At 40.3% G+C, this 15,969-nt stretch overlaps 1 protein-coding gene across 1 annotated transcript in view; it reads left to right on the top strand.

The window, feature by feature from the left end:
• The window catches only part of PECR (peroxisomal trans-2-enoyl-CoA reductase), a gene marked incomplete at its 5' end in the record, with an annotated part of 34,052 nt that extends 18,391 nt beyond the window's left edge, over positions 1-15,661 (top strand). Inside the window, 4 exons of the mRNA XM_079924368.1 lie at positions 2,336-2,432; positions 4,675-4,785; positions 11,466-11,577; positions 14,247-15,661. Of these exons, the coding sequence (XP_079780494.1) occupies positions 2,336-2,432; positions 4,675-4,785; positions 11,466-11,577; positions 14,247-14,416 (490 nt within the window). The 3' untranslated portion in view covers positions 14,417-15,661. The remainder of the gene's footprint in view (positions 1-2,335; positions 2,433-4,674; positions 4,786-11,465; positions 11,578-14,246) is intronic.
• Positions 15,662-15,969: the final 308 nt, after the last annotated feature.

Genomic DNA, 15,969 nt, shown 5'->3' with positions numbered 1-15,969 from the left:
TCCCCAATTTTTTTTTAATCCTCAGAGACAGAGAGATTAGGATGTGCTGTTTCGAGATCCAGAGTAACTTTCAGTTTCTGTGTAATTCTCTGCAGTGCCAAATACTGCAGAGGAAGGCCGTCTCCTTCCTTCCTTATGGAACGAACAGAGAGCTGGGCGCTTCAGGCTTTCACACCTGTCATGGGTGGTCTCGACATCCAGCAGCACTTTCCCTTCTGACATCACACTCTTCTCTGCCAACTTCTTTAGTAGATCTTTGAGTGTGGAGATGTAGTCTGAAAATGTTATTGTGTCTGCATTGAGTTTGTATTAAATGTCCTTCTCGGCTAACCTTGAGAACTGTGTAGGGGAGGATAAATAATTTTCCCTCTGCCCTTCTGAGCTCTTAGCTGAGACTCCTGTAATAAAAGACAGATGAACAGGAGAAAAACAAATGGAAGTTTATTCACACGTATACCTCATGTATACATGGGAGGTACCCAGGGAAAAATGAGCAACTGCCTGTCGTGGCTTCCAATTCAGGATTAAATACTATCTTAATAGGGAAAGGGGAGAGGGGATATAGGCCTCTTGGGGTGGGGAGTATATGATTTTTAGGAAAGATGAATGGGTCCTTTGAAGAACGGATGGAGGTATGAGAGTTGGTGACAAAGTTTGTCCGCATGTGGTGTCGACATCTAGTCTCCCATCATGTGACAACAGTCAGCCTTCCCTGGTTGATGAGACTCCCAGGGAGGGGATTTATGGCACTGCGTTCCTTTTAGCCGATGAGGGGGGTTCAGAGAAAGCCTCTCTCTGCATTTGCTGTGTTTCAAGTGCCCACAGCTGAAAATAATCAATATACCATCGCAGCAGCACATTCGGGTGGCATCCCACTCCGTTCAACGGCCTCTCGCTCACATTCAACAAACTGGTCCAGGTGCTCAAATTCAGAGAGTAATTTCTGTCTCTGATTTTCCAACTCCCTCTCTCTCCCCCTCCCTCCATCCCCCCCCCCACCCCAATCCTAGTAGTTTTCTTTCTTGGGTGGCTGTTTCTGAACACCTGCCACTTTCTTCAGGGGCTCTAGGTCACTGCTGAGCCTTTTCCTATGATGAGAGGCAGGACCTCATATGGTGGCCCTGGTGGTCAGGGGATGAGTGCAAGGGGACAAACACCTCTAGGTTCTCCTCACAGAAAATTGTCCAAACTCGACTATGTTTCCTGCATATGCTCATCTGTTCTGCCCCCGCCTCTTGCTCCTGGTGATGTGAAGCTGTGTGTTCACCATCGTGTCATCCTGTCCAGCTGGGCATTACTCCAGAAGGGCCCCTCCTAGCATTGGTGGCAAGCAAGGAAACCTGTCCTATAAATCCACCCGGGACTGTTGGATGCAGAGTGGCACAAGTGGTGGCCACGTTTGATGGTGGTGAGGTTGCCCAGGTAATTCTGGCAGATGGAGCGGTTGGTTTCTGCCTGGAGTCCTGCCAGGGCTTTTGCAGCCAACATGGGGACTGAGGGGGACTTTCTTCAGGAACATGGGGCTATGGAGGTACTCTCTAGTGAGGAGTGGGTACACCCCCAGATCTCACGTACTTGGTTCTGAGGACCTTTTAATTAGAAATTCTAAGCCATAGTATGTCTATACCTTTTTGCACCATATGGATACAGACCTAAGTATTTTTTTTTTTTTTTTTTGTGGTACACGGGCCTCTCACTGTTGTGACCTCTCCCGTTGTGGAGCACAGGCTCTGGACGCGCAGGCTCAGCGGCCATGGCTCACGGGCCCAGCCGCTCCGCGGCATGTGGGATCTTCCCGGACCGGGGCACGAACCCGTGTCCCCTGCAATGGCAGGCGGACTCTCAACCACTGCGCCACCAGGGAAGCCCCAGACATAAATATTTGAACCTCTTCTCTGGAAACATATTAAAATTAATTTAAATTTTTTTATGTCTAGAAATTCTGTTGATACTATTGCTAGCCTGAAGTATGAATTTCATATCCCTTATTATCTAAAATTGATTAAAAAAATAACCACACTTGTAACCCTCAAAATTACCAGTTTGTTTGTTTTCTTCCGTAATTAGAAGTTCTTCAAAATATTCCTCTTATGCACATGATGATTTGGGGGATCTTATGTGGGCCTTGACTTACGTGAGATTTGTTTGACTGTCAGATAGTTGTGGTTTTGCTTTAATATTGAAGGACCTGGTTCTTTCTTATGGTTCAGACAGGGACTCATAACAAGAACATTGTTGTGGGACTCTGACAGGTCATTGGTACACCTATCAATTTAGTTAAGGGAGACATACTCAACAGAAGCTGATTGTCATGTTTGTATTTTGTCTTTTAAAGGCATAGTGGAGCTGCCAGAGAAGGTGTTTACAACCTCACCAAATCCTTAGCGGTGGAATGGGCCAGCAGTGGAATAAGGATCAATTGTGTTGCCCCTGTAGGTAAATGTTCAATATGAAAGCTGTTGACAAATTGTGTTCTGATTCCATTTGTGTTGTTAATAGAGGTATTTGTTAATATGCATGTATACTAGAAAAGATTGGCTTTTAAAAATAGATAAAACCAGAAAGAAGTATTCTTTGATTTACAACCAGATTGTCAAGAAGGTTAAGTTAAGCCAATGATTCTCACTCCTGGCTGTGTATTAGAATCATCTGTGAAATAAAAAAATAGTGGTATATAAGCTTGACTCCAAACTATGGAATCCAGGTGTTGGTATTTTTTTAAGCTGATTCAATTGCACAGAGAAGGAAATTCAAGTTCACCGTGAAGGTTGAGAATCGCTGCCTTGAATGAATTTTTCTAGATTATCTTGTTATTTCTTGGTATATCATTAATCCTTTATTAGGAGAGAGAGAAACTTAAAGTCAAAGTTCTAGGAAGGAATTTCCAGTTGAAGATCAACTATAAGTCAAGGGGAAATTTCTCTGAAACATAATGTAAATGATAGGGGAAAGAATAACAATTTGTTCAGCTTTAAACACTGTCATATTAAGTGAAGTAAGACATAGCTTAAGCTTCCTTGGGGATTACATATTGGCCGTGTACTCTAAGAGAGATAATAAATGAAACATCTCACACATCCTGCAAAACTCAGCTCAAATTCATTTCTCTGTGATGATTCCTGGTCATTGCTAAGATAGTAATCATCCCTGAATCTGAAACTCTGTAATATCTGGGGGGTATTACCTATGATCTAGCTATATAGTATCCATAGATATTGTTATCTATGCTACTCAGTGGGAACTAAGCATGAACTGACTTGTAGATGTTAGAGAAATCTCATCTCTAACAAATGCAGGTTCCTAGCCAGAAACTTCACATACCTTCAATGCTTTGGGGCTGACATTACCTTATCTACCTTACTCTCAAATATTTATAGAGTAAATTAGATATAGTTCCATTCTGAATGTTGATACTTCGGAATACTGGCCTCCAAATGTGTATTTCTTGATAACCTTTAATGATGTGTTTGTGTTATAAGCACAATACTAAAGTCAGGTTTGTCCTCCACAGATGTTTTTAGGTTTAATGTCTAAACCTTAATACTACTGGAAGATTCCATCCTCTTTATTTATTTATTTTAAAAATTTATTTATTTATTTTTGGCTTTGTTGTGTCTTCGTTGCTGTGTGCGGGCTTTCTCTAGTGGTGGCGAGCAGTGGTTACTCTTTATTGCAGTGCGTGGGCTTCTCATTGTGGTGGCTTCTCTTGTTGCAGAACACCAGCTCTAGGTGCGCAGGCTTCATTGGTTGTGGCTCGTGGGCTCAGTAGTTGTGGCTCGCGGGCTCTAGAGCTCAGGCTCAGTAGTTGTGGTGCACGGGCTTAGTTGCTCTGCGGCATGTGGGATCTTCCCAGACCAGGGATCAAACCCGTTTCCCCTGCATTGGCAGGCGGATTCTTAACCATTGTGCCACTAGGGAAGTCCCAATTCTATCCTCTTAATAAAAGGTTACAAATTGTTTAATTGGAAACCGGTATATTACCCCAGTATTGTTTGGAGTAATTAATACTGCCAAGTTTCTACATCTTACTCTCATCCCTCCTGTTTCCTCCCCTTCTAATAACCTCTGCTGTATATAATTATAAGCCAGTAATAAATAGCTTTATCCTGTGTTAAACAGTTTGTGAGTAATTTTTTTGGCTTTATAAACCATTGAAAGCTACTGAAAGCTGAATAAAAGAATTCTTAAATAATTAAAATTTAAATTTATTTGTATTGGATTTAAGTTTTTTATTTGTGATTTTTCTCTAGGTAAGAAGCCATGAAAATATTGCATTTTCGAAGTCCTGTTTAACCATAGGCCAGTTTTCCATTGTAAAACATAGAAGCCTTAGTGGAAGGTAAAATAGACTCCCCTGACCCATTGTTCCCAGTTAAGGGCTTCTCTGATCTACTCGTATGATTATGCTTTCAGAAACCAAGTCTTTTATGAAAAAATCTCGAGCTTGGCTGGTTATTATGCGAGGGGAGGTCACAAAGCGAGCATTCAGATAATCCTTTTGAGTAGTGGTTGACTGTACTTCTTTGACCATTTTGAGAAAAATTAATATTAGAAATGTTAACTTTTCTATTAAACTTAAACAACTTGGTATTGGATGACAGACTGCCTTGTTGTCTTTACAATTAAAATTTAATTTTATGTACTTTATTTTTTCCTGTTTTATTTTAAACATAGGGAATCATTTATTCCCAGACTACTTTTAACAACCATGGTCATTTGGCAAAAGACTTATTTGAAGGGTACTTTCAGAAAATCCCAGCTAAAAAACTTGGAGTTCTTGAGGAGGTGATGTATATATCTAACATTGGTTGGAGTTACTTTGTTTTATACTTTGGAGACTGGTAATATTTTGGTGTCCTTTTTAAATAGTCTGGTTGGCTAATAGAGAAGATTGCTCCCATGCTATGAAGCCATTTCCACTGTTCCTTCTGGCTCCCAGGAATCCTATCCTGACGGTGCTTTGAATACTCACAGTAGCATTTATTCAGGAGTGAATGCAGTGTGGATTAAGAGCAGCATGTTTTTATTGTTTCATTGTACTTTTCAGCTACTTTGTTTTATCACGTGGCATTTATGATACACAGAAACGTAAGCAAGTCAGACAATTATGACAAAATGAAGTTCCATACACGATTTCTGTAAGGTGGCCAGTTTTAAGTATGTAAAAATCAATAGCTTTCTTAAATGCCAGCAAGATCAGTCTTAAATTGTAATTTTTTTTAAAAAAAGGAGATCTTTTCCACAATAATAATAAAAATGAAAATACCCAGAGTAAACTTAACTCTAAATGAAAAAATGTTTTTTACTGAAGAACAGAAAAAAAAGACCAGAATAAACACAGACATGTTACATTCCTCAATGGAGAGGCTCAATTTGACTAAAAACAAGTTTCCTTAAATCAGTGTATACATTTAATATATTTTTGGAATTAATATACTGATTCTAAAGTTTGTCTTGAAAAATATTTATGCCAAAACTGCCAAAAATGTTTTGAAAAAGAATAATGAGGGGATATGACCCTCCTGCTACCAAAACATACTATAAAACTATACTTATTTACCACATCGGGGGCTGGTACTAGAAGAGGTTAAAATTAGTGGAATAGAATGGACTCTCGTATCAGTACCATATATATACGGGGAGTTTATAGGAAAAGTAGCATTTCAAATCTGCAAGGAAAGGATAGACCATTCAGCAAAAGTCTTGCAGCAATTGGCTGTTCCTTTAGAAATAGAGCCCCCTATCTCATATCACACGCAAAATGATTTTCAGATATATTTAAGTGCTAAATATAAAAGCAAAGCCATAAAACTCTTAGAGGAAAATGTGTTCTAATTCCTAGAGCTAGCTTTCATTATCAGTTTGATGTATATCTTTCCAAAATTTTACTGTGCATGCTCAAAAATATTTTTATTTACAGACTTTTTTACGAAAGTGGGATTCTACATATGTTTTCTGCCACTCACTATGGATGTAGCATAGTATATTTAATTAGACTCTATTGTTGCACATTGCGATTCTATTTATATTTTTTATACTTCAGTAATTCTGCAGTGAACATCCTTCAATGTAGTCATGCACTCTTGGGTGAGGAGGTAACTTTCTAGAAGCGGAATTCCTGAACTAAAATTGACTTGTATATTAAATTTTAGAAGATACTGTTAAATCCAACATTTGATGAGCGATTTTGAGCAAGGTGCTTGGATTTTTATCCTGAAAACTGAGAGTGATTTTTAAAGACTTTTAATCAAGGGAATGATCTAACTAAATTTTTGTTTTGGAGAGAACACTCCTTCTATTTTATGAACTATATTGCCTATATATACTGTATTAAAAATTGAAATTGAGAAATTTAAGAAATATTTATGAATTCATTTAAAATCATCTTAATAAAGGCATTACATGCTATGAATAATATTTTTACTGAAAAATAGCTACATTTTAAAATACAAAAGCAAACTTTGTTTTGCATTTGTTTTACACTTTTTACAAATGGCTTAATAGAAAACAGCTGGACTCACATCTGCTTCTGCATTCAGTCTGTTGCAATATGTTGTTTTGGTTAAAGCATGTGAAGCAAATCTGGCTTTGTGCCAGTTGGAGAAGGGAGGACTATTTCAATAGCCTTTTTGGGTAATTGTGGATATTCTTCTTTGATACTCAACAAGTGGCAGTTTCTTTTTTTTTTTTTGCGGTACGCGGGCCTCTCACTGTTGTGGCCTCTCTCATTGCAGAGCACAGGCTCCGGACGCGCAGGCTCAGCAGCAATGGCTCACGGGCCCAGCTGCTCCGCGGCATGTGGGATCCTCCTGGACCGGGGCACGAACCCGTGTCCCCTGCATCAGCAGGCGGACTCCCAACCACTGTGCCACCAGGGAAGCCCCAAGTGGCAGTTTCTTAAAGATTAATTGCAATGTGGAATCTGAAACCATGTCAGTGAACTTTTTTACTCTGTTACATTAAAATTCCTTGGTATTCCTTGCACTTTTAGTGGGTCTTTCACCCATAGATGATTTTGTAACATCAGACATTGGTCTTTTGGAAAATATGCGTTCACTGAATTACAGACATCTTCTAAATGTTGACACACAATTCATGATACAGTATCAAAAGTTCACATTTGTTAATATCACCACCAATCTCTTCTGAAAAATCTTCAAGTATTAGAAAACTGTCAAACTCACAGTGACATGTACAACTTTTCCAAAATTCTAGTTTTTACTTGAAAGCTCAAATCTTGTCATTGACAAACACTGTCAGTTGTTTTCAGCTGCTTGAAGTGGCAGTCTCGGTTCATTTTTTGAAAAAAATGTCTGCCAAATACCCAACTGTGAATAACTATAGCTTGTTAGTCATTCTTTCAAGTAAAAAATGATGTTTCGTAAAAAAAGTGACTAGTTCGGTTCGTAGCTCAAGCACACGTTCTTTCCCCTGAGACATCCTTTATCCTTCCATGTGCAGCACAAGAGCTGAAGGTGTGATTCTCACCTCGTCACACAGGATATTAAAAAGACGTAAAAAAAAAAAAAAAAAAAAAAAAAAAAAAAGACGTGTACTCAGTAGTTGAGATTAATATGATTAATAATTTTCAGTGCTCATCGAGGACATCTGAAAGTGAAAGAGACTTCCTCCCACCGGGAGTGCTTGCTGGTGACGTATATCATGACTGCTAGTATAATGATCACCACTTCACGTTCGTGCTGAGGCTGCAGCCATTTTTCCCATCACGGCTTTGGCACCATTAGGACAAATGTCAATACAGTGAAAAAGATAGATAAGGACTCAGTATGGTTATGAAAACAGTTTTGACGTCGCAAATCCCCTGAAAAGTTCTTAGATATGCCCAGGGTTTTGCCAACGGTGCTGTGACTAACGTAGGTAATACCTTCAAAAAGTTTGCTTGTAAGGGGAAGAAGAGGTGATGAATTGCCATGAGTTGCAGAATAAGGAGAGCGTTTCAGCCTCTGCTTGACAGGGTCCTAGCATCCCGAGGTCATGTTTCCAAGCTACTCTGATTGCCCCAGCTAATCACTAATGCCCTTTTTGGGGGCAGAACTTTCACAACAGGCTATTGGTGAACTGCTTATCAGTGAGTTGTCTTCTTTTCAGTGACAGTTCCTGGGACTGAGTCAGGAGGGTCAGTGTAGCTGTAGTTTTAAAAGGAACTGCCAGGACTTCTGCGGTGCCCTCAACGTCTCTTAGAAGGGAGCGCAGCACTTGGCAGGCCCTTCAGACGGCTTATACTTACCCTGTACACTCATTTTACAAATTAAGAAATCAAGAGCCAGTGAGGTTCAGTAATTTGCCTAAGGCCATACTCAGGTCATGGTACTAGGATTCAAACCCAAGTCTACTTATTATTGCAGCCCTATTTACAATAGCCAGGACATGGAAACAACTTAAATGTCCAATGACAGATGAACGGATAAAGAAGATGTGGTACATATATACAATAGAATATCACTCAGACATAAAAAGGAACGAAATTGGGTCATTTGTAGAGACGTGGATGGACCTAGAGTCTGTCACACTGAGTGAAGTAAGTCAGAAAGAGAAAAACAAATATTGTATGTTAACGCATATATGTGGAATCTAGAAAAACGGTAGAGATGAACCTATTTGCAGGGCAGGAATAGAGACACAGATGTAGAGAACGGACATGTGGACACGGGGGTGGGGGGAAGAGGAGGGTGGGACGAATTGGGAGATTAGAATTGATGTATGTACACTACCAAGCATGAAATAGATAGCTAGCGGGAACATGCTATAAAGCACAGGAAGCTCAGCTTGGTGCTCTGTGACGACCTAGATGGGTGAGATTGGGGTGGGGGGGGGTGGGAGGGAGGTCCAAGAGGGAGGGGATATAGGTATACATACAGCTGATTCACTTCATTGTACAGCAAAAATGAACAGCAATTGTAAAGCAATTATACTCCAATAAAAATAAATAAATAATAAAATAAAACCCCTGTGATCTTTAATAAACAGAGCTGAAAGTAAACAGATAACTGAGCTAAAAGAGGTGTTACCCACATAGATGACGTGGATACAAGTTGCTAGGCTCCTGTAGTGTTTATTGATTGATAACATGCCCGATTTAGTACTTCAAGTTCATCTGTCAAATGGATTCCATTAAAATGAAAGTTAGGAAGAATCTATCTGAAGGTATTATAATAGTGCTCAATTTGGTAATTATAAAAATTTTTTTAGTTCATTTTACCTGCATGTTGAGTTCCAAAAGTAAATCAGGTGTCATGAATATTTATGTCTTTTATTAATACCTCACAGGTACTTTCAGTCCAATTCAGTATTATTTAATGGTGCCTAGTCTGTTGGCAAAACACTGTATTGAGAGCTAGGCAATGAAAAATCCCTTTATTTGAGGGAGAGAGGTGCAAAAAGATTCTTTCCCTGTGTCAGCATTTATTAAGTAGTTCTTTTAAGCTAAACACTGCCAAAGGATGGAGCCACTGCTCAATACTGAAACAAAACTCAGCACAAAACCACATTTATTGCTGGTCAGCCACAGTCTCTGGAGTAGACTCTTGAGGCTTTTTATTCCCCCCCCTTGGGGGGAGGTATGGTTTTAGAGATTTGCAGACTTCTAGAAGCCATGGTGACTTGGGTGAGAGGGTTGTTGTTTGGCTGACACTCAGAAAGGAGCTTATTGGACTGAGTCTTCCGGATTGGCTAACTTGCAGAGTCCAAGAGCTCACTGATTGGTTGACTAACAAAACGTGTTCTCAGGGCGAGTTGTCATTGATTGATTACACAGGGTAAAACTAGTTCTGATGGCCACCTGTGACTAGGCCCCATCAGCCCTTCCCCAGGAATATGGGAACTTATAAATTACTAATTCTATACTAACTGTGTCCAATAGAAATGTGATAATCGTCACATATGTAATGTTAAACTTCATAATAGCCACATTAGGAAAAGTTTTAAAAAGAAGTGAAATTAGTTTTAGAAATATATTTTATTTAACCCAATATATCTAAAGCATTATCATTTTAACATGTAATCATTATAAAAATTATTTATGAGGTTATTTTACCTTCTTCTTTCCATACCAGGTCTTCAAAATCTGATGTGTGGTTTTACACTTACAGCACATCTCAATTCAGACGAGCCGTATGGAAACGCTTTGGTTGTGTCATATGGCCAGTGGCCTCCATTTTCGACAGTGCCGTCCTATAATAGCTGCTGGGGATGCAAGGATGGAGAGAAGGCTATGCTTCCCTCCAGGGTCTCAGAGTCTCAAAGAGGCAGGGCCATGTAAACAAACATGCTATAGTGCTCTGTGCAGGCCCAGGACTGGGGTGAGGCAAGCAAGGTACAAACACAATATTTAAGGACCTACTTGCTCTCAGGGTTGCATAGGTGCAGGGTCTGCCCCCAGGGTGAGCACCTCCTTAACTGCTGCACCCTTGACCCCAAACACCTTGTTAGCCTCACCCTAGTCCCAGGGCAACCTGATCAAATGGCAGATTCTGGGGCCCTAACTCTAGAGCTTCCAATTCAGGCAATCTCAAGTAGGGTCTTGGAATCTGGAGTTTCAGTAAGCACCCCTAGGGATTCTAATGCAGGGGTTTAAGATCACCCTTTGAGAAACTCTGCCTGTGCCAGCAGCCTCATGTGAGCGTTCCTTTACATCCAGTGAAATAATTTCTGTCTTTCTCTTTGGTTTTGGAAGTAGATGTTGCTAAACTCATCAATTACCTATCTGCACTTTTCGGGGCTGCAGTGGGATTCTCAGGTCCCTCTGGTAGAAAGCTCTGAGTTGCTGGGCTTTGGGCCTAGAAGGACCATGGACTAAACAAACTAGAAAGCCAGTTTATTGTTATACAGACACGATGACTATTTCAGCGAGAAAACTATAAAAGGCATGTGGTGGTGTTGAAAACAATGAGGATTGTGGGGGCTTCCCTGGTGGCGCAGTGGTTGAGAGTCCGCCTACCGATGCAGGGGACACGGGTTCATGCCCCAGTCCGGGAAGATCCCACATGCCGCGGAGCGGCTGGGCCCGTGAGCCATGGCCGCTGAGCCTGCGCATCCTGAGCCTGTGCTCCGCAACGGGAGAGGCCACAACAGTGAGAGGCCTGCGTACCGCAAAAACAAAAGCAAAAACAATGAGGAATGTGCAAAGAACTGAATTATTTGAGATGGGAGAGAGCAGACACTGAGCACTGCGTTCACTTTTGGCTACTTCACATTGTGTAGTTCGTTTGACTCTGTCCAAGGCTCTTTTTATCTTGCCTTCACCCTAGTCACGTACCTAATTTTAATGATGCTCAAATAGAAAAAGGCGTCTGTCTATGCACCTTCAGGTTATAGCACACACAGACTGGCATTCTAGGCTGTAGGAGTCAAGATACAGACCTGTAACTTCAGATGCGTTTACTCGGGAATGTGAAACAGCCCAAAATGAGGAGTATCTGATGTTTCGTATACATGTGTGTGCTTCCGTCTCCACCTTGGTGTGCTTCCTGCTGTCTCCTGCAGCTTCCTTTATCACCGGACACTTGGTGGATGTGGATGGGGGCCAGTCTCTGTACACACACTCATTTGAGATACCAGGTGAGCAGTTGAGAAATGAGTAGTCACTCACTTTACACCTTCTTCTGTTCAGGTTTTCAAAAGTTCTTTAGGTACTTAAGATATAAGCTTTTTTTTTTCTTGTAGAACATCAAAAATGTACAAAATATTTATAGTCATCATATGATTTTTTTTTTTTTTTGCGGTACACGGGCCTCTCACTGATGCGGCCTCTCCCGCTGCGGAGCACAGGCTCTGGACGCGCAGGCTCAGCGGCCATGGCTCACGGGCCCAGGTGCTCCGCGGCATGTGGGATCCTCCCGGACCGAGGCACGAACCCGCGTTCCCTGCATCGGCAGGCAGACCCTCAACCACTGCGCCACCAGGGAAGCCCATCATATGATTTTTAAAGGCAGTGTTCCTAGTCCAGAAAATATCTGAATATATTATAGCACACAGCTTTACATATTAAAAAAGTTGTTTGTGTGTGCATAGGCTGGTAAATTTTAACCTTGAAAAGTACTCTTAATATGAGTATATACATACAAGGGAGAGATAGAACGGAGGCAAGAAGGTGTCATACTTTTGAGAGTGAACTTCTCTTTGTTTCTCCAGTAAGTGGCTTGTGTATCTGAGCGGAAGAATCAGACCTGTTAGGTGGGGAGGGATGATATGGTGCTATTTTATACTATCTTTGCGTTATAGATTGAATGAAACCATATGAATTTGCCGTGTTCATTCATTTTTGATGTACAAAACAGCAGTTTTATAAGACTCATCCAAATGTAGATATTACACACAAATATCTGTGTGTGTGTATTTATCTTATGGCTGGACCATAGAACTTGGGGGTTGGAAGGGTCCTAAAAAATCTGTCCAGCATCCTGATTTAACAAATGACAAGACACATCCATGGATTCAAGGCATGTCCAAGCTAATCACTCCCAAAATGTAGAAAAGAATATGAAATTCAAATGTATTTGAACTGTTGCTAAAGATAGTTGATTAAATGGCTGCTAGTGAATTAAAATGTGGTTGATGTAACATATGTGTACTTGAATTTAACATCAGGGACCTACTCTTTTCAACCTACTCTTTTATGTGCTAATAGTCTTATCAAGGGTTCAGACCTTCTTTGCATTAATCACTGATTAGTTTGGATCTGTAATATTACTTATTATTTTCCCCTCCCGTATATTTCTTTACTAATAGCACCAGTGTGGTGACGTGCATAAGGTACTGTGGCTTTAAGGATCTCATTTGGAAACACAGAAATGCCTACATGGTTATACAGTATTGTTTTCTGATAGTATTTAATGTAGCAAGGGTGGGGGGAAAATCTTTCCACTTCCCTCACCAGTGGAGTTGAGTCAGTATTTGTTAAAGTGAGGTACATCGTTTTTCCTTTTTAAAGAAGAAAAAAAAAACTCGAGGTGAGTGCTTCTCCAGGCCTCCAGTGAAATGGTTTTCTTTTGTAATTCTAACACAGTTTTTTCATCAGTACAAAAAACAGGTTTTAAGTTTTTGAAGAAAGCAGGCACACCCATCTTTGAAGAATATACTGCCCCCAAATAATGAGCAGGCATAGTCAGCCTTTCCTTCTAAAGTTTTCTGTAAGATTGCCAGCCCTGCAGTGAGAATGCCTGGGATGGAAGCTTGGCTATACCCTTATTAGCTGATGTTCTTGGGAAAATTCATTTCTGGAAGCCTTCATGTTCTTTTCTATAAAGTGAGGTCCCTTATAGTATTCATTTCATCAGCTGTTGGGAAGATTAGATTAGTTAATGCATGTTTAAAGTCCTGTGTCAGATAGGATGCTTTTAGCTACAACTCAAACTGGCTTAAGCAATGAAGGAATTTGTTGTCTCAAATAACAGGTGAGACTTGACTCTGCAGCTCAGTGATCTCATCAAGGGCATTTTTTTCCTTTTCCCTCTGTTTTTGCTGCTATGATGTTGGCCATATTGTAAGATGGACTCTCCTGGTAGCAGGATGGCTGCCTGCTGCACCTGCAGCTACAGGCTTCTTTGTTCACATCCACCTGGACAGAGACAGAGGGGAGGGAATGACTTTGTCTCAGCATTTCTAACCAAATTCTGAGACTCCCTCTGCTTGGGACCAGCTTATGCAAGTGTCCATCCTCAACCAGTAACCCCAGCCAGGGGAACAGAGTGCACTTATGACTTAGATCAGTCATTGATCTGAGTAGGGTCACTTCCCCAGAACCTCATGGTTTTCTAAATGGAAACTGAGGCTGTTGGAGAGAGGAGATGGGAGACTGGCTGCTGGGGGTGTGGGCAACTCTAAGTGTCTGGTACAAAGTAAGCATGTTTTAGAAGATGTTATTATTAAGGACGTAAGATTGAATGTCTACATTATGTCCAGCACTGTACATAGGAACCACATTAACTCTCTCAACTTTAACAGATAGATGTTGTTATCCCCTTTAATAGATGAGGAAACTGAGGCACAGGAAGAGTAACTTCTCCAAATCTGTAGAAGTAACTTCTACAAAAGCTACTAAGTGGCGGAGATGGGATTCAAATTGAGGTTTTTTTCAAAACCTTTGCCATTTGTCCCAGTAATTTCTTTTTTCTTGCTGAGAAAAGGGGTGAACCAGGGAAAATGACAAAATGGTTTGGTGGAAACTAAGAGGACTAATGAGGTTAATAGATTTGCGTCTGACCTGAGGTTTTCCACTTACTTAACAGATCATGACAACTGGCCCGAGGGAGTAGGGGACCTTTCTTTTGTCAAAAGGATTAAAGAGTCTTCTAAGCAAAGAGGCAAGCTCTTGGCTAAGGAAACATGGAAGTGTCCTTTGTCCCCAAATACCTTAACATCTCAACAATGCACTTCTATACTTTACAGGAACATATAATCTGTATGGAAAACTTACATTCTGATTTTTTAATGTTATCAATTACATCTATGCAAAAACTATTCCTGAAATAAATGCATTTTTAAGTCCCAACCAATGCCCTTTAGCTTGTGATCAAAAAAATTTTTAGGAATGGAAGTTAACATACTTTATGATTATACTTTTTATTTCTAAGAATGGTATTTGAAAAGTGAAATATTTCAATTTAATGGTAGGGGTATCATGATCTCCCAAAAGGATTTAATATTTAATTGTAAAGGTAGGCAGTAAATCTAAATTGTGGCATCATTATGATTTTTACAACAGAAATATACAAAGAATCATTTTTGGTGGCAGATATAATGCTTTTGGATCAGTAAAGCTTTATGTAATTATTGCTGTGTGGTTTGTTCATGAAGCCAATTTTGTGTAAACCCTCTTAATTAAAAAGAAAAATAAAGTCACAAGTAGTATTTTTTGCAGTGCTTGATATGTGTCTTGATTTCTTAGCCAAAGATTCCTCTTTCTCCATGTTTCTCCTTTTTATGCAAAAAAAATTTTTTATTTAAAATTTATGCTGTTGTATTAGGGTTCTGCTTTCTTCCTTCAGTTTATCCTTTCTGGCAATCAGTCCCGATTTATGACGTGCCACCTACAAACTATGTATGTTCATTTCTCCTCTTAATCAAACCTCTTTAAAGAGACTTATTCCCTCTTGAAGTGAAGCAGTTTCTTTATCAGTAACAGTCAGTTCAAAGTATATGATTGACCAAGCTCTGGGGTGGGGGGCCCAGAATCTGTAATTTTTGCAGCATCCCAAGCAGGTCTGGGACTAGGATGAGGCCAATGAGCTGCCTTGGGCCCCATGTAAGGAGGTGCTCACTCTCAGAAGTGAACAAGTGCAAGGCCACCCTTGAGAGTGAGCCCATGTTCACTTAAACGTTGTCCTCATTCTGTGAATGTGGAAAGATCAGAAATCTTCCTTTCCTCCTAGACTACATTTTAACAGTAGCCTTCTGGAGATGATAACATCACAGCTTCTAAGAATTACAAGCCACAGCTTCTAAGAATTACAAGCTTCTAAGAATTACAACCTGTGGCCCCGGCACAGGTTGGTGCAGAAGATGGAAGAAGCAGGGCTTGCTTTTCAAATTGCTTCGTGTTGGTGACTGCTGACAACCCCTTATATCTCCATAGGTTGACATTTGCTTATTTCTGTTTAAGACATGGAGGCTGCCCTACGTAGCACTAAACTCAGCTCCAGCTCCTTATTAGATCTTCTTGTTCGACTGTCACTGTACAGCTGATCATTATCTGTGCTCTAGAAATATAAGTCTGCTCTCCAGGATTTCTGTGTGTGTCATAGTAATGTCTTGTCAATAATGTTCTTCTGCTACTGCACTTGGTAAATTTTGCTGTAGATTGGATGTTCCTGAACAGCCTGACTCGTTCATTCAGCTAATAGTTTGGAGCCCCTACTATGTGCTCAGCATTATGGTGGGAGTTCAGTAGTGAAAAAAATACGCATAGAAATTTAAAATTCCCAAATAATCTTTTTTTGTTTTATTTTTATT

The sequence above is a fragment of the Stenella coeruleoalba genome (genome assembly GCF_951394435.1).
Source record: "Stenella coeruleoalba genome assembly, chromosome: 6".
NCBI classification, from domain to species: domain Eukaryota; kingdom Metazoa; phylum Chordata; class Mammalia; order Artiodactyla; family Delphinidae; genus Stenella; species Stenella coeruleoalba.
This window is presented reverse-complemented; position numbering and strand designations above follow the sequence as displayed.